The sequence below is a fragment of the Camellia sinensis genome, chromosome 10 (genome assembly GCF_055761805.1).
Source record: "Camellia sinensis isolate YWXY chromosome 10, ASM5576180v1, whole genome shotgun sequence".
NCBI classification, from domain to species: domain Eukaryota; kingdom Viridiplantae; phylum Streptophyta; class Magnoliopsida; order Ericales; family Theaceae; genus Camellia; species Camellia sinensis.
This window is the reverse complement of record NC_138970.1, coordinates 62520084-62542433: the sequence shown is the minus strand read 5'-3', so window position 1 is coordinate 62542433 and position 22350 is coordinate 62520084. Positions and strand designations below refer to the sequence as shown.

The window sequence follows — 22350 nt, the reverse complement described above, 5'->3', positions numbered from 1 at the left end:
AGCTAATTGGAGAGAAAAATATATATATATATATATATATACGGAGCTGTGCTTCATGTGCTGATCTCTTTCTAAGGATGGCAACTCATGTCTGCTACTTGTAGCTTGTGCTTAAGCCTGACAAATCATGTGGAAAATGTATAGAATATTTCTCAAAAGATCATACCTTTACATTTAATAAGGCTTAATTGTTGTTTATGAATAATAAGTCTACAAGCTTACTTTGATTTGACTAACCTCACTACTCGGAGATATATGCAGAGATCAATAATGTAACTAGAAAAGTTGTCAGAATTTAAAATTCAACAATCATGTTATAGTTTAATAGACAAAAATAACTTAAATTGTTAATATATTAATATCCTTATTAATATAATATGCTTTGTATAGGAATGTATTATTAATATAATATACGTTGTATAGGAATATATTACTATAGTATAGTATGTAGGAATATATTATAGAAACACTTTTGGCCTGTCCCTGCTTTCGGCCGCCCACCTCCTTTCCTTTTGGCTACTTTTCTTTATTATAGTAAATAACATCATAATAATGTTTGTACTCAGCTCCTATATAATGGAGCCTTCATTTGGTTTCTGATCAGAGTGTAAATAATATACAGGTCTCTTTTAATATCACTCTCTCTCAACTTTGTTTACATGGTATCAGAGCACAGGTGTTTCTCCTAAGTCTCTGCATCACATTTTTCTTGGCAGATTGCTGCATACCTCGTCCTTACCTAATATACAGATTGGACAACACCAGCACCTTCGTCTCTTCACGACGAAGCCAACACCACCAGATTCATCATCATCTGAGGTCTAACGCGCCTCCACGCGCCGCCAGAACATTAGGCCACGCGCTGCCTCGTTTCAGACGCGCTCCACGCGCCTCCTACACTGTCCGGTGCTATTGTGCGCCACCGCCTCATCTGCTAACGTAAGCCGCGTGTTTCTGACGTCAGCTGACGTCAGCCCTGGCTGCTTCCGTGCGCCACGTATCTCTCGCCTGCTAACGTGCGCCGCGCCACTCTATGCTAACCTGCGCCGCGCCTGTTTGACCAAGACGTTGACTATTCCACTTTCTGCCTTTCTGGTCATATTTTTGATCCGTTCACTCCTTTTCTGACTAATTTTGGCCTTCTGAATTCACTGGTAACCTCAGTTTTTTCAGATTCTACCTCCATTGTGCTATTTTTCTCTCATGGATCGCCTGGACTCCTCTCACCACCCTATTTCCGTTCTTCTTGACGGGACTAATTATGTCCTATGGGCACAAGCTATGTCTGGCTTCCTCAAAGGAAAGAAACTTTGGCACATCATCACTGGGGATGTGTGCAAACCCGTTCAAGAGACCACGGATTCCGCTGCCACGGACTCCGCCACCAAATATGTCGACCGATTGGAAGATTGGGATAGTAAAAACTATCAGATCATCACTTGGTTTCGCAATACTTCCATTACATCTATCAGCCTTCAGTTTGGTCGGTTCCAACTTGACTCTGCTTCCTCTCCTGCCAAAGCCATCTGGGATTTTTTACAAGAACGCTATCAGACTACTGGCCTTGCTCACCAATATCAGCTTCTGAGTCATCTTCACCGTATGCGCCAAGAAACAACTCAGAACATTAATGATTTCCTCTCCCAAATGTATTATGTTTGGGATCAGCTCGCTCTTTCTGAACCTCCATGGGATTGTACTAAGGATGCTGCCTTGTTTACTACTTACCGTGACCAACAGCGCTTGGTTCAGTTTCTCATGGCTCTCACTCCCCGATTTGAGCCAGTCCGCGCATCTCTCCTTCATCGCACTCCTTTACCCACTCTTGAGCAAGCAATTTTTGAACTCCTGTCAGAGGAAACCAGATTTGGTACTCTCCATCCACACCCTGTGGACTCTGTTCTTGCCACTCCTCAGATTCGAAGTTCTCCTTCCCCAACTTCACCACAGAAGTCCAATGCCTGCAATTACTGTCACAACCGCAATCTTCCGTCAACTCATCTTCTGGTTAATTGTCCAGTTCGTCTTTGCCGGTTTTGCAACAAGACAGGCCCTGGTCATCTCCAGCAAGATTGTTTCCGCAATCCCGCTCGTGCCTCTCGTAATGGTCCTTCCACCGGGAATTTTTCTCGCAGCCAATCTCACCGTTCTGGGACTCCGTTTAAACCAATGCCTGCTCAACGCACTGCTGCTGCTACCTCAGAGGATTTACCTTCCTCTGTTCCTATAGACCCTTCCACTCCAGTCTTCTCTCCAACTGATGTCGAAGCCATGTTTCAACATTTTTGGCAGAATTCCGGTACTCCTCCATCTACTGTTTTATCTGTCACCGCAGGTAACTCTTCTTGGTACTTTGACTCCGCTTGTTGTAATCACATGACCTTTGACCCTACTATTTTTACTCCTCTCTCTTCTACTCCTCATATTCCTTCTATCCATACTGCTGATGGGTCTCTTCTGTCTGTAAGTCATGTTGGTTCTGTTTCAACCTCTCACTTATCTTTATCCCATGCCTATCTTATGCCTGCTCTTACTTTAAATCTTATCTTCATTAGTCAATTATGTGAGCATGGTCTAACTGTTACCTTTTCCCGTACTGGTTGTGTGGTGCAGGACCCTCGGACGGGGCAAACTCTTGGGATAGGCCGTAAGCATGGACGTCTCTACGAACTCATCCATCTTCATGTTCCCGATTCCTCTCAGATCACAGCTCCTTCCACTGCTACCACTGCTACCACTGCTTCTCTTTTATCCCATTTTCAGCTTTGGCATTGTCGTTTAGGCCATCTTTCTGTTGGTCGTTTAAAATCTTTAATTTCCAGTGGTCATTTAGGTCATGTAAGTTCTGATGTTTTAGATTGTGTGTCCTGTCAACTTGCCAAACAACCTGCCTTGTCATTTAATAAAAGTGCCTTTATTTCTCTTGCACCATTTGATCTCATTCATTCTGATATTTGGGGACCCTCCCCTACTCCTATTATGGGAGGCGCACGCTATTTTGTTGTTTTTATAGATGATTTTTCCCGTTTTACATGGTTGTTTCTTATGAAAAATCGCTTTGAGCTCAAACAACTTTATTACAATTTTGCTGCCATGGTTAAAACACAATTTTCTAAAAATATTAAGCTTTTTTGCTCTGACAATGCCATGGAATATAGAGATTTTGACTTTCTTTCCTTTCTTCAGCATCATGGTACTCAACCTCATCGTTCCTGTCCCGGTACGTCTCAACAAAATGGACGTGCTGAACGGAAACATCGCCATATCCTTGACACTACTCGAGCTCTCCTTCTGTCTTCCTCTTGTCCGGAACATTTTTGGGGAGAGGCCGCTCTCACTGCTGCTTACACTATCAATTGTCTCCCTACACCTGTCATTCATAATCACACTCCTTATGAGCGTCTGCACGGCACCCGTCCCCCTTACACCAACCTTAGGGTCTTTGGATCTGCCTGTTTTGTTCTTCTCCAACCTTATGAACGTACCAAACTTGAACCACGTTCTCGCCTTTGTTGCTTCTTAGGGTATGGTATTGAACATAAGGGGTATCGTTGTTGGGATCCTCTCTCCCAGCAACTTCGTATCTCTTGTCATGTAGTCTTTTGGGAACACAAAATGTTTTCCTCTCTCTCTCTCTTCCGTTTGTCCGTTCCCACATCCTCTCTTTTTTTTACTGACCCTTCCACGGATCTGTTCTCTGATGAGCTAACTCCACCAGCCTCTCTTGAGCCTGCCTTGCCTACCTCTGATGCACTTACCACACCACCCTTGCCAGCCTCTCTCGAGTTCTCCGATGAGCTTACTCCACCGCCCCTACCAGCCTCTCTCGAGCCTGCCTTGCCTACTGGTCTGTCCCATGCACTTGCTCCCTCTGATGGTCCTGCTCTTGCTCCATCGGGTTCCTCCCCTCCTGGTGAGTCTCTCCCTCTGGCTCCTCCTGCCTCTACTCGACCACACCGGGTAACCCAACCTTCTACTCGTCTTCGTGACTTTATTGTTGGTTCTACTGCTTTTTCTACTTATGAACCGACCTCCTATCGTGAGGCTCGCTCTAATCCTCTTTGGCAACAAGCTATGACTGATGAATTGCAGGCTTTAGACAAAACTCACACTTGGGACATTGTTGATCTTCCTCCTAGCAAGACTGCCATTGGTTGCAAATGGGTCTACAAAATCAAAACTTGTTCTGATGGATCTATTGAGCGCTACAAAGCCCGCCTTGTTGCCAAAGGCTTCAACCAAGAATATGGTATTGACTATGAGGAGACCTTTGCTCCTGTTGCTCGTCTCACATCTGTTCGCAGCCTGATTGCGGTTGCTACCACTCGCCACTGGGATCTTTATCAAATGGACGTGAAAAATGCTTTCCTTAATGGTGTTTTTCTTGAGGAGGTCTACATGCAACCTCCCCCTGAGTCTACTTATCCACCTCATAAAGTCTGCAAACTTCAGCGTGCTTTATATGGTCTCAAACAAGCTCCGCGCGCTTGGTTTGCCAAGTTCAGCTCTACTATTCATGACTGTGGTTTCACCTCCAGTTCTTATGATACTGCTCTTTTTATCCGGAACACTGCTCAAGGGACCACCTTGCTTCTTCTTTATGTGGATGATATGATTATCACCGGTGACAATCTTGATGGTATTCTCTGCCTTAAACAGTTTCTTAGCCATCATTTTGAGATGAAAGATCTTGGTCCTCTCAGCTATTTCTTGGGTCTTGAAATCTTCCATGATTCCACGGGGTCTTTTCTCTCTCAGGCTAAGTATACCTCTGATCTTCTCACCCGCGCTGGTCTTACGGATTGCAAGACTGCCTCCACTCCACTGGAGCCTCAAAGTCGTCTTACACCTCTTGATGGCACTCTTCTCTCTGATGCTACCCTATATCGTCAGCTGGTTGGCAACCTTGTCTATCTCACTGTTACTCGTCCTGATATTGCCTATGCCGTTCATATTGTCAGCCAGTTTATGTCAGCTCCTCGTACCCCTCACTATGCTGCATTAGTCCGTATCCTTCGTTATCTCAAAGGTACCTTATTTCATGGACTTCATTATTCTGCCCGCTCCTCTCTCCAGCTTCGTGCTTTTTCCGATGCTGATTGGGCTGGGGATCCTACTGACCGGCGCTCTACTACCGGGTTCTGCTTTTTCTTGGGTGATTCTCTTATTTCTTGGCGCAGCAAGAAACAATCTCTTACTGCTCGCTCCAGTACCGAGGCTGAATATCGTGCTCTTACTGATACTACTCAGGAGCTTCTCTGGCTTCGTTGGCTTCTTGCTGACATGGGTGTTTCTCCCTCTGGCGCTACTGCCCTCTTTTGTGACAATCACAGTGCTCTTAAAATAGCTCACCATGATGTTTTTCATGATTGCACCAAGCACATTGAGATTGACTGTCATTTTATTCGTCAACATGTCACTCGTGGTACTGTCCATCTCCATCCCATCTCCTCTGCTGAACAACCTGCTGATATCTTCACCAAAGCTCATTCTCCTGGCCGCTTCATTGAACTTGTCTCCAAACTCCAGTTGGTTGATGTTTGTCCTCCTTGAGTTTGCGGGGGGCTGTTAATATATTAATATCCTTATTAATATAATATGCTTTGTATAGGAATGTATTATTAATATAATATACGTTGTATAGGAATATATTACTATAGTATAGTATGTAGGAATATATTATAGAAACACTTTCGGCCTGTCCCTGCTTTCGGCCGCCCACCTCCTTTCCTTTCGGCTACTTTTCTTTATTATAGTAAATAACATCATAATAATGTTTGTACTCAGTTCCTATATAATGGAGCCTTCATTTGGTTTCTGATCAGAGTGTAAATAATATACAGGTCTCTTTCAATATTACTCTCTCTCAACTTTGTTTACATAAATAAACTAATTATTAAGAAATAGGAAGAAGAGTATTTTTTGTTTTTATCTTCTGATTATCAACTTTCAACTTACAAAAAATTACACCAAATAAACCCTAAGATTAGCAATTCTATGGGGACCAAAATTATCTTTATTTTGTGGGTTAATTATCTATGATTTTGACCTAATTATAAGAAATAATAAATTCAAGTTAAGCTAAAATTTTGGATACTAGAGACCTAAAGCAAAAAGTCAAAATTAACGGAAATCAAGACGAAGATTCTCAGACAAATAAAGGCCTAGATGATGAAATATATATGAAAAGCACTTTAGATCACAACAAAGCGGTGATTTTGCCTATTTGACCATTTTCAATCGAACATGGGCTATTCGGAGCTAATCTGCCAACATCAACTTGAACATGTGTTTATTATTTTGTCATCTTATAGTCGAAATGGGCTAAATAAGTTGAGGTCACTTAGTTTGCATCACTATTTATTATAAGTCCTGATTGTAAAGGGATAGATAAAACTATTTCAATAATGCTACATATCACTGAATTCCTATCACTAACACCATCACTAATGATGTGGAAAGCCAAAAAAAAAAAAAACAAAATTAAGACAAAATACATGTGGCAGTGGGTGGGACCCACTGCCACATCATTAGAGCAACCACTAATTAATGGTCTGCATCATTTTTCAAACTATTTAATCCCAAAATAAAATTATCATTTATTTGATTCAGATTTTGGTGACCCGTGTATCCCAGGGACAATTTTATCCTGTATTAGTTGAAATCATCAATTGGCTAGTTTTCTTCTCTGTTTAAATGTACGTGGTTTGCATCATAATGAGATCATGAATTGTATTTAATTTAGAAAACTTTGGATCTTCTTATATATGTTTATATAAGATTCCATCTTCCACATGAGGAAGAAAATCTTCACGGTCATAGTGATTAAAAAAATAAAGCAAAATGTTACAAAGTACAAACACATGGTCTTGAGACTCCACTTCCCATAAAAAAACTTATAGAAATGAGCTTACACATATTGTATTAAATAATCTCAACTTTTATTACATTTCTTTGATCACCCAAAGTTGTTATAGAAGAAAAACAATTAAAGAAAAAAAGCAACAACAAAATAACTGCAAATGAATTATAGATGTGACAGGTCTATGTTTTTGTCATAAATTTGCCACACATTCATTCAATACTTTGGTGATCTGACAAGTTTGATGCATTAATGTCTTTCCAAATAATATCACTAAAACCAAATACTCTAGCAAAACAAGAAATCAACTGCTCATGAATCACATCTTCAGCAGGAAGTACCTTATCTGTCTCTCTTCTCAAAGATGTAACATCCTTGTCTGCAATCCCACAAGGCACAATATGCTTGAAGTAGCTTAAATCCGGATCAATGTTAAATGCCAAGCCATGAGAGGTAATCCCAGACGAAATTCGAACTCCGATTGCGCCAATCTTTCTGTCACCTACCCACACACCCGTTTCGCCCGTTTGTCCAGCACGAGCTTTCACACCATATAATGATGAAAATTCAATCATAGTTAACTCGAGTTTCTCCACATATTTCCTTGCACCAAGTCCTATATCCCGAAGAGATATAATGGGATATAAGATAGCTTGATGTGGACCGTGGAATGTAATGTCTCCGCCTCTCTGTGTGTAGTGAAGTTCGGCTCCTATGTTTTTTAGGTCAGGTTCAGGGACTAGTAAATTGTGATCGGTTCTCCGTTTGCCAAGCGTATATGTAGGTGGATGTTGTAGGGACAAAATAGTATCAGAAATCTTATTGGTTTTTCTGTCTGAGACTAGCTTGTCTTGAAGCTTGAGTGCCTCCAAGTAGTTGACAGTGCCCATTTTCCAAACCTTGAGACTTCGAGAAATTCTCATTCCCTGTGAATCATGGCATAATCAATTTCATTAACACTGTTTGGTTCTCAAAAACAGTGAAATTGGGATGGAAAGGAAAATAAATTTTTAAAAAGAAATCAAGATTCTTTTTTTGGTTGCCCAAAGAACAATGTCAAGAGGGAAAAAAATAAAAAATAAAAACTAGTGTAAAAGTAACCAAGCTCTTCGATCAGCACAACTGTGACCATTTTCATTATACTTTTTAACTAGTTTTCATAGAAATTGTGATTACTTTAGGACATGTTCAGTTTTAACATCATAAACACTGAAAGATTTTAAATTTAAATTCCATAAATAAGAACCATCTGTCATGAACCTAAGTGCATCAAATAATCTCAAGTTGATGTACAACCCATTAATCAAAACAAAGAATTTTCACTAGTACAATCACAAAAACTCATTCAGGCATTTCATCAAACAACACATGAGCCTAATTGTTTGCGAAACCCATTTGTCCACCACATTGAATAAACTAGTTCACAAAGTTCATTGAAAAGCATTATATTTTCAGAATATACAAGTAAAGATCTGCAGCAAAAGCTTACCTTTATAGAAGACGCTCTTCAAGAATCCAAAGTTTAGGGGCTCCAATCCAAACAGCAAAAGCTTACCTTTATAGAAGACGCTCTTCAAGAATCCAAAGTTTAGGGGCTCCAATCCAAACAGAGCTCAAGCGGTTCTTTGGAGGAGATGAGCGTCAAAAACCCTCGACCCTTTTACGAAAACGACAACGTCTATAGGGACCAATTAATTGTTGGGCTTAATTATAATTAAGGAGATTTATTAGAAAATCAAGTATTTGTATCTCCATTAGTCTATAAAATATTTTTGTATTTCAATTAGTCCTACTATTTGGACATTTAATCTATTAAATCTTAATTATCATATTTAAGGTATTTTATGGACATTTTTACAATTACAAATATTTTTTGAACGGTTAGCAATTTGGTAATGTGAATATTCATATTTTACAATGTGAATGTTCACATTAATGTGTGAATGTTCATATTGATAGTGTGAACATTCACATCACGAAATATTCGCACCGAAACGTGAATATTATTAGGATGTATTTTGATAACTATATCACCTGTAGGATTTATTAGAATATAATAAAATAATATGGACTAAATAAAACATAAGTGGGTGAAAAGAGATTTATGAAAAAGTGCCTCTTATAATTAAGGTAGTAAATAAGAACAAAAAAGTTAGGACCCCACAATTTAGGATCCAAAATCTACCTATAAATAGATATGTACAGTGAAAATTAAATTGATAAAACATGAGATTCACATATGAAATTGTATGATAGGGTTCAAGAAAGTTGTTGAAAAATTCGAAGATCTTCAAAGAACTTTGAAGAAAGCTCGAATTCTTTAAAAAATGATGAGAAGCTTAGATTCTTCAATAGTTACAACTAAGAACACAAAAGCAAAGAGATGATGGAGATAAAAGATTGGGTGAAAAAGAAGGCAAAGTAGTTAGAGAGAGAATAATAGAAAGATTCTCCCATGAATCTCCCTCTTTCACTCTTAAGATTAATCATGGAGAAGGGAAATTAATTCTTTTCCAAGAGTTATCTCTCCAAAATCCATTTGGAGACGGGAAATTAGTTCTTTCCCAAGAGTTTTCTCTCCAAAATCCATCCCTTGTAAAGCTATGGGTGGGTGCTATTTATAGGTACCTCATGATGTAGGATGAAGCCCATGTGCAAGGCACATGGGGAATATTCTCTCTAACAACCTTATCCGAGGAGGTGACCTCTTCAAGGATGAGAAAAACCCCGAAGAGGAGATCAACCTTTCGGCGAACTCTTCTTCTTAGCCACACCTAACCAATGATCCCAATCATCCCAAAGGGTTAGGGATAGTCCCAGAGGACGCCCTGTCGCATAAGGGTTAGGGGTAGTTTAAGAGAACGCCCTGCCGCAAATATTGCCGAGTTTCAAGGACTCCATAGATTGTACCACCTCAACCCGAGTATAGGCTAGTTTAACCGAAGAGTGAATTTATCTCCACTCACCGTCCTCGGGATCGGGTCCTTTGTTCGAACTCCATTATGCCCATGGTTCTGGTGTGTAGATCCCGGAAAGCTCCGAACCCGCAAGTGTTCTGGGACTCATTAACGGAGTGACTTCTAGATTGCGTCTGAATCCATTCGAAGTCAAGTGCTTTAGATCTCTAGGTTCGTGGATCCGAACCCTTTCGAGTCCGAGTGCCTCGGATCTCTAGGCTTGCTCAATACCCTTTTGAGTCCGGGCTCGAGTAAGTCTCTAAGTTCGTGGATCCGAATCCTTTCGAAGCTTAGAGCGATTCAGCTCGTTTGATGGCGATAAATCCGGGCCCATTAGTCTTGGACTTGCGATAAATTCGGGCTCACCAACCTTCGACTATTGCGCCTAATTAATTTAGTAGGCTCAAATTAGCTCCCCTTACATTTGCCCCTTCCGTGTATGAGAAATTTTAGCTTTCTCAGACATGCATAATTTCACATTTTCAGCCATGCTTTACACTACATCCTTTTTTTTTTTTTTTGGCCCCTGATTTTTAGAAATCAACCTTAATTCTTCAATTTCTTGAAAAGCTTGCATGACTCCATATGTTTTTTTGATCCTTCATGAGCATCTGAGGGTCCATTAATATATATTTTTTATTTTTTTAGAGTCAAACTTGACTTCGTATATGTAATTCTTGAAGACCACCATCAAAATTCTTTATCCAAAATCTTCTTTCTGGCAGCCAAACAATCTTTAAATAACTTAGGCCCTTTATATATATATATATAGTAGAATAATCTGAGAGGCCACACTAACCAGACCTTTTCTTTTTTTCTTTTTTTTTTGGTTTGGAAACAGCGGGCCCATTATATGCACATATACACACTAGAATATTTGAAAGAATATCCCAAGCATCACACTTCTTTCTTTCTATTTAAAAAAAAGGGCCAAAACCCTATTTCATAGCTCATCCTTCTTTTTTTTTTGTTGCACAGCAGCGCTCTCTTTCTCTACACAAAGAGACGCAGCTTTTTTTTTTTTTTTTCCCCTTTCTTTCTAAAATCAACAATGATAGAGACCACTAATTTTGGAGCTCTAAAAAGACCATTAATGACATGGCATTCAATAAAAAAAGAAAAAAAAATACAACACCAAAGTCAAAACATCAAATCATGCCTGGTGGGGCCCACTGCCACATTATTAGTGATAGCACTAATTAGTGCTCTCACTCATTTTCCTTCTAAAATTCACATTCTCTCACTCTAGTGCTTAAACTCTTCGAATACAAATGTTGTCATAACTGATCTTCCGATTTTCTTTTGATTTCAAGCTCTAAAACCGAGTTGCTCGACTCATTGATCGAGACCAACCCAACCTTTTTCTTCTTCAACAAAACAAAGGCTATCATGACCTGCTGGTTGTACACCTTCTAAAGACCACCGACGCTTGCACGCCGGCCGTCGTTACAGCTCCAGGTGCCGTTGATGTCACCGAAGACCCACGCCACTACCGCGGTTGGCCAGTGCCGACACCAGCTCGTCACAGTTGCTGCTGGCTCGCGCTGCTTACGTTCCGTCGCAGCTCTACCTGCTACAAATGTCGTGACCTCAAGCTGCCGTCAGCCTCTTTCTGCTCTATCTTCGGCTATTCAAAGCCACTTACCCACATTGCTGCTACGTCCAGCCTTATCTGCCAAGCACTGACCAGACACACCGCCCACTCAACGCGGCATAGGTGATCTAGTCAAGCACCGTTCAGCTTGTTGTTGGTGTTCCTTCTTAGCTTAACAACATTTATCAGAGCTCTCAACTCACAGATCTTGGCCCTGCTTTCATACCCACTGAAACCCATCGCCATCAGTTCTGGCCGTGATTAATCAACGCCAACCACGCCGCCGACTCAGCGCAGTGCTGGTTCGTCCAGCTGCCCATTGCTCGTGCTGTCATTCTCGGCCTACACTGCCTTTGGTCTTCATTCTCTTCATTACTTCTGTAAGTTTGTGGTTAAATGCTTAAAACCCTCTTCTCTTTCTTTATGCTTTGAGCTTTTGATTTGTTGATCCTGACATTTGTGACTTTGGAGCTAGAACTGGAATGCTTAATTTGTATAAAATCCAATGCTTGTGAGATCAAAATTTGAAACCCTCTTGCCAAGAGGGAGAGTAATATTGATGTTGTAGAGCTCATAATCACACTGTCACATTTTGTCTAATGCTCTGAGGATCTATAATTCTGATGAACCTCATACTCTGATGAACTCTGAATTTGTGAACTTCGGTGGAAATTTTATTTGGATCTTGAATCTTGTAATTTTTTGAAATAACTAGTGCTCCTTGTTGCATCTTGAACTTGTGAGCTTGTCGTTACACACTTTGTAGAGCAAAAATTAGAGTTGATAATCTTGTACAAATTGAATCACTGATGTTGAATATTGTTGTTTGAACATTATAGCCTTGAGGACATTTACACTTGATTTTTTAGAGAAGATGAGATACTCTTTGAATCCCTCTAATTTGATCTTGAACTCATGATGATAAATCTAATATAAACAAAATATTTGATGCTTGCACTGGGTTATTGATGTCGAAATTTTGTTTGATCATCTTAGCTTTATATCGGCTTGAGAGAAGCCGGCCTAAAGGGATAAAGCCTTGATTGTTGCATTCTCATGAACTTGTTCGGAGGAATAGAATTGTTGCAACTTAAATAGATCATTATTATTTGTTGATGTTGCCCCATTTTGATAATGCCTGAATCATAATATGAACTCGATATTGTTTATCTCATTTGTCAGCTCTACTATTTCAGGCAAATGAATTCTAGTATGAAATCCACGACCTCGGGGCCTCAGAACACACACTAATGAGAGCAAGGGCTGTCCTTCGGAAGTCTGAACGAGAGCAAACTATCCCTCAGGAGTCCGAAAGTAGCATACACCCTACTTTGGCAAGAAAGATCCATCTGGAAGGCAACCGAGTCTATTAAGCTTACACCAACAGAAGTAAATATTATCTCTCGAAAGTTCGAGTAGAAGCAAGGCTATCCCTCAAAAGTTCAAGCGGAAACAAGGCTGTCCCTCAGAAGTCCAAGTGGATGCGCACTTCTACTTCGGCAGCTAATGGAAGCAAAGGCTATCCCTCGGGAGTTCGAGTAGGAGTCCACTCTACTTTGAAAAGAAAGATCCCTGGAGCTCGTATTGATGAAAGCAAGGGCTGTTCTTCGGACCCGCACTAATGAGAGCAAGAGCTGTCCCTCGGAAGTTCAAACGGAAGCAAGGCTATCCCTCAGGAGTTTGAATAGTAACACACACCCTACTTTGGCAAGAAAATCCCTTCTGATAGACCACCGAGTCTCGAGGGCTGTTCTTCGAAAGTCTGAGTGGGAGAATACACTCTACTTCAACAAGCAAGATCCTCGAAGCTCGCACTAATGGAAATGAGATTTGCTTTTCGAAAGTCTGAGTGGGAGCACAAACTCTATTTCAACAAGAGAGATCCTCGAAGCTCGCACTAATGGAAATGAGATTTGCTCTTCAAAAGTCTGAGTGAGAGCACACACTCTACTTTAACAAGAGAAATCCTCGAAGCTCGCACTGATGGAAGTGAGGTCTATTCCTTGGAAGTCCAAATGGAAGCAAGGGCTGTCCCTCGCAAATCCGGGTGGAAGCACACTCTTTTCTTTGGCAAAAAAATCCCTCGAAGCTCATACTGATGGAAGCAAGGGCTATTTTTCGAAAGTTCGAGTGGGAACACACACTCTGTTTCAACAAGAAAGACCCTCGAAGCTTGCATTGACGGAAGTAAGAGCTATTCTTCGGAAGTCTGAGTGGGAGCACATACTCTACTTCAGCAAGAAAGACCCTCAAAACTTGCATTGATGGAAGCAATGGTTGCTCTGCAGAGGTCCGAGTGGGAGCACACACTATTTCGACAACTAATGAAGGCTGTCTCCCGAAAGTCCGAGTAAGACTACACACTATTTCGATAACTAATGGAAGCAAAGGCTGTTCCTCGAACCTCCGAGTAGAAGTACACTCTACTTCGACAAGAAAGATCCTCGAAGCTCGCACTGATGGCAGCAAGGGCTATTCTTCGAAAGTTCGAGTGGGGACACACACTCTGCTTCAACAAGAAAGACCCTTGAAGCTAGCATTGATGGAAGTAAAGGCTGCTCTTCAGAAGTCCGAGTGAGAGTACACACTATTTCGACAACTAATGGAAGTAAAGGCTATCATTCGAAAGTCCGAGTGGAAGTACACTTCTACTGCGTCAAGAAAGGTTCCTTCAGTCTACTATTCCTCTTTCTTCTTCGAGGGGCAACAAAAATTGAAAATTGTTTCAAGCAACATAACACAATGAAGATACACAATATAAAAAGAAAAAAACTAACTTCTAATAGAGATATACAATATGAAGAAAATAAATTTCTTCATAACATAAGAAAGAAAGCTAGAAAAATCTTGGATAATACAGTAAATATAAATTGTAAATGTCATAGATAGACTTATTCTACAGAATGTTGACATTTGCCCCTAGAGTTGTAAGGTCATTTGAAAAGCTTTCACCAACTGCTCGGGCTGTGGCCGTCATACACCATCATAGCCATGTCTTCTAAGATATCCTAAGGCCCCTGCTCTTTGAACCCTAGCTCATCTTAATTTCCCTTCTCCAAATGGATTCTGGAGAGATAACTCTTGGAAAAGAACTAATTTCCCTTCTCCGTTATTAACCTTGAGAGTGAAAGTGGGAGATCCATGGGAGAGCCTTGCCATTATTCTCTCTCTAACTATTTTGCCTTCTTCTTCACCCAATCTCTTATCTCCATCATCTCTTTGCTTTTGTGTTCTTAGTTGTGACTATTGAAGAATCTAAGTATCACATCATTTTTTAAAGAATTCGAGTTTTCTTCAAAGTTCTTCGAAGATCTTCGAATTTTCCAACAACTTTCTTGAACCCTATCATACAATTTCATATATGAATCTCATATTTTATCAATTTAATTTTCAATGTACATATCTATATATAGGTAGATTTTGGATCCTAAATTGTGGAGTCCTAGTTTTTTTGTTCTTATTTACTATCTTAATTATAAGAGGCACTTTTTCATAAATCTCTTTTCACCAACTTATGTTTTATTTAGTCCACATTATTTTATTATATTCCAATAAATTATACAGGTGATATAGTTATCAAAATACCACCTAATAATATTCACATTTCAGTGCGAATATTTCGTGATGTGTGTGAACATTCACACATTAATGTGAATATTCACATTGTAAAATATGAATATTCACATTACCAAATTGCTAACCGTTCAAAAAATATTTGTAATTGTAAAAATGTCCATAAAATACCTTAAATATGATAATTAAGATTTAGTAGATTAAATGTCCAAATAGTAGGACTAATTGACATACAAAAATATTTTATAAACTAATGGAGATACAAATACTTGATTTTCTAATAAATCTCCTTAATTATAATTAAGCCCAACAATTAATTGATCCCTATAGACGTTGTCGTTTTCGTAAAAAGGTCGAGGGTTTTTGACGCTCATCTCCTCCAAAGAACCGCTTGAGCTCTGTTTGGATTGGAGCCCCTAAACTTTGGATTCTTGAAGAGCGTCTTCTATAAAGGTAAGCTTTTGTTGTAGATCTTTACTTGTATATTCTGAAAAGATAAGATTGCGTGTGGTTGTGTTTTGTAATTATGATTTGAGAGTATGAGTTGTATTTTGAGTTTGTGGGGTTTGAAATTATGATTTGAGTGTAAAAAATTTGTTTGGTAAAAAGTTTTGAAAATAGTTTTGAAAAGAGTTTTGATTTGAGTGGGGAATTATTGATGTGACATTTGATATTTGATACAAAAATTTACAACTCATAACTAAACATACAACTCAAAATTATTTTAAAGCACATAAAAAATTCAGAAAATATTTTTTTCAATTATATAAAAATTAACATACAAATTGCCAAAAAAAAAAAAAAAAAAAATCACTATTCCGGTCAACCGGCCGGACGACCCGTCAGGCAAAATTTTCAAAAACAAAAAAATCCTGAGCGCTCTGCAGAGTTTTCGAATGGTGATTATAAAACACCTACCAAACATCATATGTGAGTGATATTGCTGAATCATGATTTCAAGTTATAACCAAATACAGCCTAATGCTTTTCAATGAACTTTGTGAACTAGTTTATTCAATGTGGTGGACAAATGTGTTTCACAAACAATTAGGCTTATGTTTGTTTGATGAAATGCCTGAATGAGTTTTTGTGATTGTACTAGTGAAATTTTTTGGTTTTGATTAATGGGTTGTACATCAACTTGAGATTATTTGCTGCACTTAGGTTCATGACAGATGGTTTTTATTTATGGAATTTAAATTTAAAATCTTTCAGTATTTATGATGTTAAAACTGAACATGTCCTAAAGTAATCACAATTTCTATGAAAACTAGTTAAAAAGTATAATGAAAATGGTCACAGTTGTGCTGATTGAAGAGCTTGGTTACTTTTACACTAGTTTTTATTTTTATTTTTTTCCCTCTTAACATTGTTCTCTGGGCAACCAAAGAAAGAATCTTGATTTCTTTTTAAAAATTTATTTTCCTTTCCATCCCAGTTTCACTGTTTTTGAGAACCAAACAGTGTTAATGAAATTGATTATGCCATGATTCACAGGGAATGAGAATTTCTCGAAGTCTCAAGGTTTGGAAAATGAGCACTGTCAACTACTTGGAGGCACTCAAGCTTCAAGACAAGCTGGTCTCAGACAGAAAAACCCGTAAGATTTCTGATACTATTTTGTCCCTACAACATCCAACTACATATACGCTTGGCAAACAAAGAACCAAACAGTGTTAATGAAATTGATTAGGCCATGATTCACAGGGAATGAGAATTTCTCGAAATCTCAAGGTTTGGAAAATGGGCATTGTCAACTACTTGGAGACACTCAAGCTTCAAGACAAGCTGGTCTTAGACAGAAAAAATCATAAGATTTCTGATACTATTTTGTCCCTACAACATCCACCTACATATACGCTTGGCAAACAGAGAACCGATCACAATTTACTAGTCCCTGAACCTGACCTAAAAAACATAGGAGCCGAACTTCACTACACACCGAGGGGCGGAGACATTACATTCCACGGTCCACATCAAGCTATCTTATATCCCATTATATCTCTTTGGGATATAGGACTTGGTGCAAGGAAATATGTGTAGAAACTCAAGTTAACTATGATTGAATTTTCATCATTATATGGTGTGAAAGCTCGTGCTGGACAAACGGGCGAAACGGGTGTGTGAGTAGGTGACAGAAAGATTGGCGCAATCGGAGTTCGAATTTCGTCTGGGATTACCTCTCATGGCTTGGCATTTAACATTGATCCGAATTTAAGCTACTTCAAGCATATTGTGCCTTGTGGGATTGCAGACAAGGATGTTACATCTTTGAGAAGAGAGACAGATAAGGTACTTCTTGCTGAAGATGTGATTCATAAGCAGTTGATTTCTTGTTTTGCTAGAGTATTTGGTTTTAGAGATATTATTTGGAAAGACATTAATGCATCAAACTTGTCAGATCACCAAAGTATTGAATAAATGTGTGGCAAATTTATGACAAAAACATAGACCTGTCACATCTATAATTCATTTGCAGTTATTTTGTTGTTGCTTTTCTTCTTTAATTGTTTTTCTTCTATAACAACTTTGGGTGATCAGAGAAATGTAATAAAAGTTGAGTGTATTTAATACAATGGCCCCGTTTGGTAGAGCTGTGGGAAAGTGATTATAACTTATAGCCTAATAGCTTACAGCTTATAGCTGTGAACATAAGCTAATTTTTGACTTATAAATTAAGTTTCTCCTCCCCCACTCAAAGAATAAGTTAATTTTTGACTTACAAAAAGTTATAAGCTGTATTGTTAAGCTGAACCAAACACATCAAAATAACTTAAATTAAGCTAAAACTTGAAATAAGCTGGCAATAAGCCCTACCAAACAGGGCCAATATGTGTAAGCTCATTTCTATAAGCTTTTTTATGGGAAGTAGATTCTCAAGACCATGTGTTTGTACTTTGTAACATTTTGCTTTATTTTTTTAATTACTATGACCATGAAGATTTTCTTCCTCCTGCAGAAGATGGAATCTTATATAAAAACATATATAAGAAGATCCAGAGTTTTCTAAATTAAATACAATTCACGATCTCACTATGATGCAAACCACGTACATTTAAACAAAGAAGAAAACTAGCCAATTGAGAATTTATGTGCTTATTTGATTAACTGCATGAATGTCTGTGGATGAAGACTTCATTACTTGAATTGGAACAATTCATCAAAATGTGAGTTTTAAGCCCACTTGTTTGTGGCAAATCATCATGTTTTAAAGCCCACTTGAGGGTGGCAAATCCGCGCTTTAGCCTACTTGAGGGTAGCCACTCCAAACCATTTTTCAAAAACAAACATGAATTGTTCTGTTCTAATTCAGGCGATCTAGTCTATACTTGTATGATGTGCACATCACATAGTAAAGATAGATAATAATCAGAATAATGTGTTTATAAAACAACATATCATGCTTAGTAGAGGCCGATCCTTTGATGGGGTGCTCATTTCAAGACCTTCCCCTCTTGTACCCAAGTTCCCGAGCCGAGACAACTTTGGTGATGACAGACACGTAGCCTTTGGCACGAGACAGGATTTTCTAAATTTTTCCAAAACAAAATATTCAGGTGGCGACTCTGTAATCTGGCAAAGCAGTCCATGTTTGGCGCTTTTTGATTAAAATCGATATTCCAAAACGATTTGCCGAATTTGGACTCTTTGGTGATTTATCAGTCTTACATTGCACTTTGTGAGATTAGATTCAGAACTGTCACAGGAGTTCGAACTGTAGTAGCTATGAACACAATTCGCGCCTCTCCAAAAGAGGACGCGTGGAAAAAGTTCGGGTGGTCTACACTATCGTGCATTGCGATGCTCGGTTGGTGGCCCGAGAGTCGAGTACCACATTCCTTTGAACTTGAGAAATGATAAGAAGGGTGATTGTACACACATATCCTGCAAAGACCTTGTTTTGCCTCTATTGTCCCCTGTTTGCAGCAAAATTGGAGCATGCTGAAGCAAGTGGCCTAAAGATTAGCGCTATATTTATTTACCTAAAAACTTCATTTTCTTCATTATCTTGCTTAGACTGTGCTAAGAAGACAAAGAGGACTGGTTCAATTTTTATGAGATGCATAAATATAACCAGATCAAATCAACAGCAAAAGCAAGAATCCAAATAGCAACCGGAAATAAGAATCCGCCCCCAACCTTCCCCACTGCAGCCTCCAAAACCCTCCCCCAAAGACCTCGAAGATGAGAAGAAACTTATATATGTGCCAAAAGCCAATTAAAATCAACTACAGATAACAAAATTCCATTCATGTATATCAAAACTATACCAATTACTCCTTAAACAGTATGAAACTACACCAATTTGAACAAAAGATAACTTGATGATGATAACCATAACAATACTGGCTTTTTTTTCCTGACAAGTAGCAAGAACAATACTGGTATTATCCCAATAAAGACTTAGATTAACAAATAAACCAAAAAAGAAAAAGAAAAATACCCAATTCCACCTTATACAGTCTGAAATTACACTGATTTGAATCAAAGACAACTTGATAATCAGAACACTACCCAATTCCTCCTTATACAGTCTGAAATTGAACTAATTTGAACCAAAGACAATTTGATAATCAAAGCAATACTGGTATTATCCCAAGAAAGACTCAGATTAACAAATAAACCAAGAAAGAAAAAGAAAACACCCAATCTGACATATACCCAATAAGATCTATAACAGGGCATAGAAGAGCCACAGATGAATGCATGTTTAGATCCAAGCAACGATGAACTAAATCGAACTAAATAAAAGAATTAATTAATTAAACTGATAACAGTTAGCTTTACTCACCTGCAACACCAACAACTATCAACAACAAAATCGAGGGACAGTACAATAAAAAAAACAAGAGAAAAAGAAAAAGAAAAAGATAGGAATTAAACTAACCAGGTGAGGCATCAGAAGAACCATGAGTGCAAATCTGTTAAAAGCATGAGAAGAGGGAGTCAATAAGAACCAAGACCCAGATGGGTTTTTTGTATTTTTATAGATGGTTTTGGAAAGTTTAAAAGAAGCAAAGAAAGATTTAAACAAGAAGAGCTATGATCTGATGTGAAAGTGTTCAAAACCCAGATCAAGAATCAGAAGAAAGATTACAAGAAATTGAGGGTTGGTTCGTCTGATAAAGAAGTGTGAGAGAGAGAGAGAGAGACCCTCCCCTCCCAAAAATGCGCAAAAAACGAAAATGAAACAGAAGATGAGAGAGAGAAAGAAGCGTTAAGATATATTTGTTGATTGGCTCTGCAGTCTGTGAAGTCTGTATTCTGTGTATAAATCTATCGCACTCAACTCCTAGTAAAATTAAGGGTTATTTGCAATAACCTCCTTTGAATTTACATTTAACCCCACAAATTAGATTAATTTATATTTTATTTTCTTAAATATTAAAACTCAACAGTAAATCATTTCAAATGTTATCTTATTACACTAAGGTCAAGTTTGGGAACACCCCAAAAAGTCAAAAAGTCAAAAAATTACTCAAAAAGTTAAAAAGTTATCACTATTCACCAAAAGTCAACAATTACGGCTGCACAACTCCCAATTCTAATTTTCTCTTACAAATCAATTTTTACAATTTTTTATTACACATTTTTCCATAAAAAGTCAAAAAGTTAATCCAAACATTCATATTTTCAACCTCAACTTTTTAGTCTAAAAAGACAAAAAGTGCACTTATTTAGTCTTCCCAAACTTGGCCTAAAGGGACATGACAGTTCATATAAGGGTATGATCCTCTTATTCAGTGTGTTTGGTTTGAATTTTTTGTATTAAGTTTTTTAAAAATTGAATTTTTTAATTTTCGTATTTTTTTATTTTTAGTGAATATTTTAAAAAATTAATAAATACATAAAAATACAAAAAAAATGTATTAAATTCTTGTATTTTTCGTATTTAGTGAATTTTTAAAATATTTTTTTTACAATTTTTTTACTAAAAAGTGTATTTATGTTAGATGTGTCTAAAAAGTAAAAAAATTGCCTAAAATATTAAAAAAATTCAGTAAAAACAAAAAAATACGAAAAATAAGAAAGTAGAATTTTCTGAAAAATATTTTTTGAAAAATGAAAATAAGCAAGCTCGTTGATTTTTAAGAATAATAATATTTTTATTTGATGATTTTACTTTTACTTTGTCTTCCTCATTTTTGTGAGAAAATATAAACTGAATTTCCAAATAAGAGTATTATTATTGTAAAATTTTAATTAGTGTGTCATGTGCTTTACACATAGCATGATTTTGTATAAATTTCTAACAAATTCCTAATGGAATGGATTAATTATACTAAGAAAATATTTTGAAGTGGTTAACTATTGAGTTTTGAAATTTAAATAAACAAAATACAAATGAGTCATAATTTAAATAGATTTATCGTAATTTACAATTTTTTTTAATAAAAAGGTTACGATAAATTACAATAAATTATACTTACCTCATTGAAATTTTTATAAAAAAAAAATAGCCTTACATTTTTTACATAATTACACTAACATTCACTACAAAAAAATTTGTTTTTTGCGACGGTAAACGGCCGTCGCAAATGCTCCCGGAAGCCGTCGCTAATACCTTTTGCGACGGTAATATGGCTTTTTGCGACGGTAAAGGGGGGTCGCGACAGATGGGGTTGCAAAAGACCTTTCGCGACGGTATGTACCGTCGCCATTATTTTCTGCGACGGTAAGGTGTGTTTTTTGCGACGGCATTTTTCCCGTCGCAAATAATGGGGAAAAAATCACTTTTCGCGACGGCACGTAATTACCGTCGCTAAAAGTGAGTTTTTTGAGACGGGAACATTACCGTCGTTAAAGGCTCTGGCATCATATAAGTATTGGCGACGGCACGGTTTACCGTCGCTAAAGGTGTCCTGTACATTCAATAAGACAGCTTTTGCGACTGTGTTGGTACCGTCGCAAAAGCCTATTAATGGTTTTTGCGACGGGTTCTTCTCCCGTCTCAAAAAATTAAAAAAAAAAAAAAAACCCTGCTAATAAATTATTAAAAAAATTAAAATAACCTGTATTAGATAAAAAATAAGTATAAAAAATTGAAAAATTACAGAATAATATAAATACATACATAAATAAAAATTGACAAATAATGAAAATTAATAATATTGTTCCATTCATAGCAATACATAAATAAAAATTCATAACAATAAAAATTATGCCACTACATAACGTCGCATAATACATACATAATGTTGCTCCCAAATTTAAATAACATAAATCAAAATCAAAAGTTTTCGTCTTCATTCGTTCGTGGGTTACAAAAACAAAAATTGGTCATAATCTTGATACGCCCGCATTCCAGAAAAAGCCAACTGCTACTCAGGAAATATCTGAAAAAAACAAGATAAAAATAATTA

At 37.7% G+C, this 22350-nt stretch overlaps 1 protein-coding gene and 1 pseudogene across 3 annotated transcripts; one reads left to right on the top strand and one right to left on the bottom strand.

The window, feature by feature from the left end:
* Positions 1-6896: 6896 nt before the first annotated feature.
* LOC114269936 (octanoyltransferase LIP2, mitochondrial) lies at positions 6897-20241 on the bottom strand. 2 transcript variants are annotated; one of them, XM_028211306.2, is made up of 3 exons: positions 20085-20241; positions 19875-19908; positions 6897-7788 (listed from the first exon to the last, which is right to left on the bottom strand). In XM_028211306.2, the coding sequence occupies exons 2-3, from the start codon at positions 19896-19898 to the stop codon at positions 7075-7077; spliced, it is 738 nt and encodes a 245-aa protein (XP_028067107.2). In that variant the 5' UTR covers positions 19899-19908; positions 20085-20241; the 3' UTR covers positions 6897-7074. The 2 variants fall into 2 exon arrangements, with proteins under 2 accessions (XP_028067107.2, XP_082747648.1); XM_082891522.1 differs by lacking the exons at positions 19875-19908; positions 20085-20241 and adding an exon at positions 8352-8489.
* LOC114269938 (octanoyltransferase LIP2, mitochondrial pseudogene) lies at positions 16697-17577 on the top strand (annotated as a pseudogene). The gene has a single exon (XR_014342089.1). The product of XR_014342089.1 is annotated as an octanoyltransferase LIP2, mitochondrial pseudogene (transcript).
* Positions 20242-22350: the final 2109 nt, after the last annotated feature.

Coding starts and splice junctions, on each gene's coding strand:
- LOC114269936 (XM_028211306.2), bottom strand. CDS start 19,898: ATGGTTCTTCTGATGCCTCACCTG. Junction 7,789..19,874: donor TTCTTCTGATGCCTCACCTG/GTTAGTTTAATT, acceptor CATGATTCACAG/GGAATGAGAATTTCTCGAAG.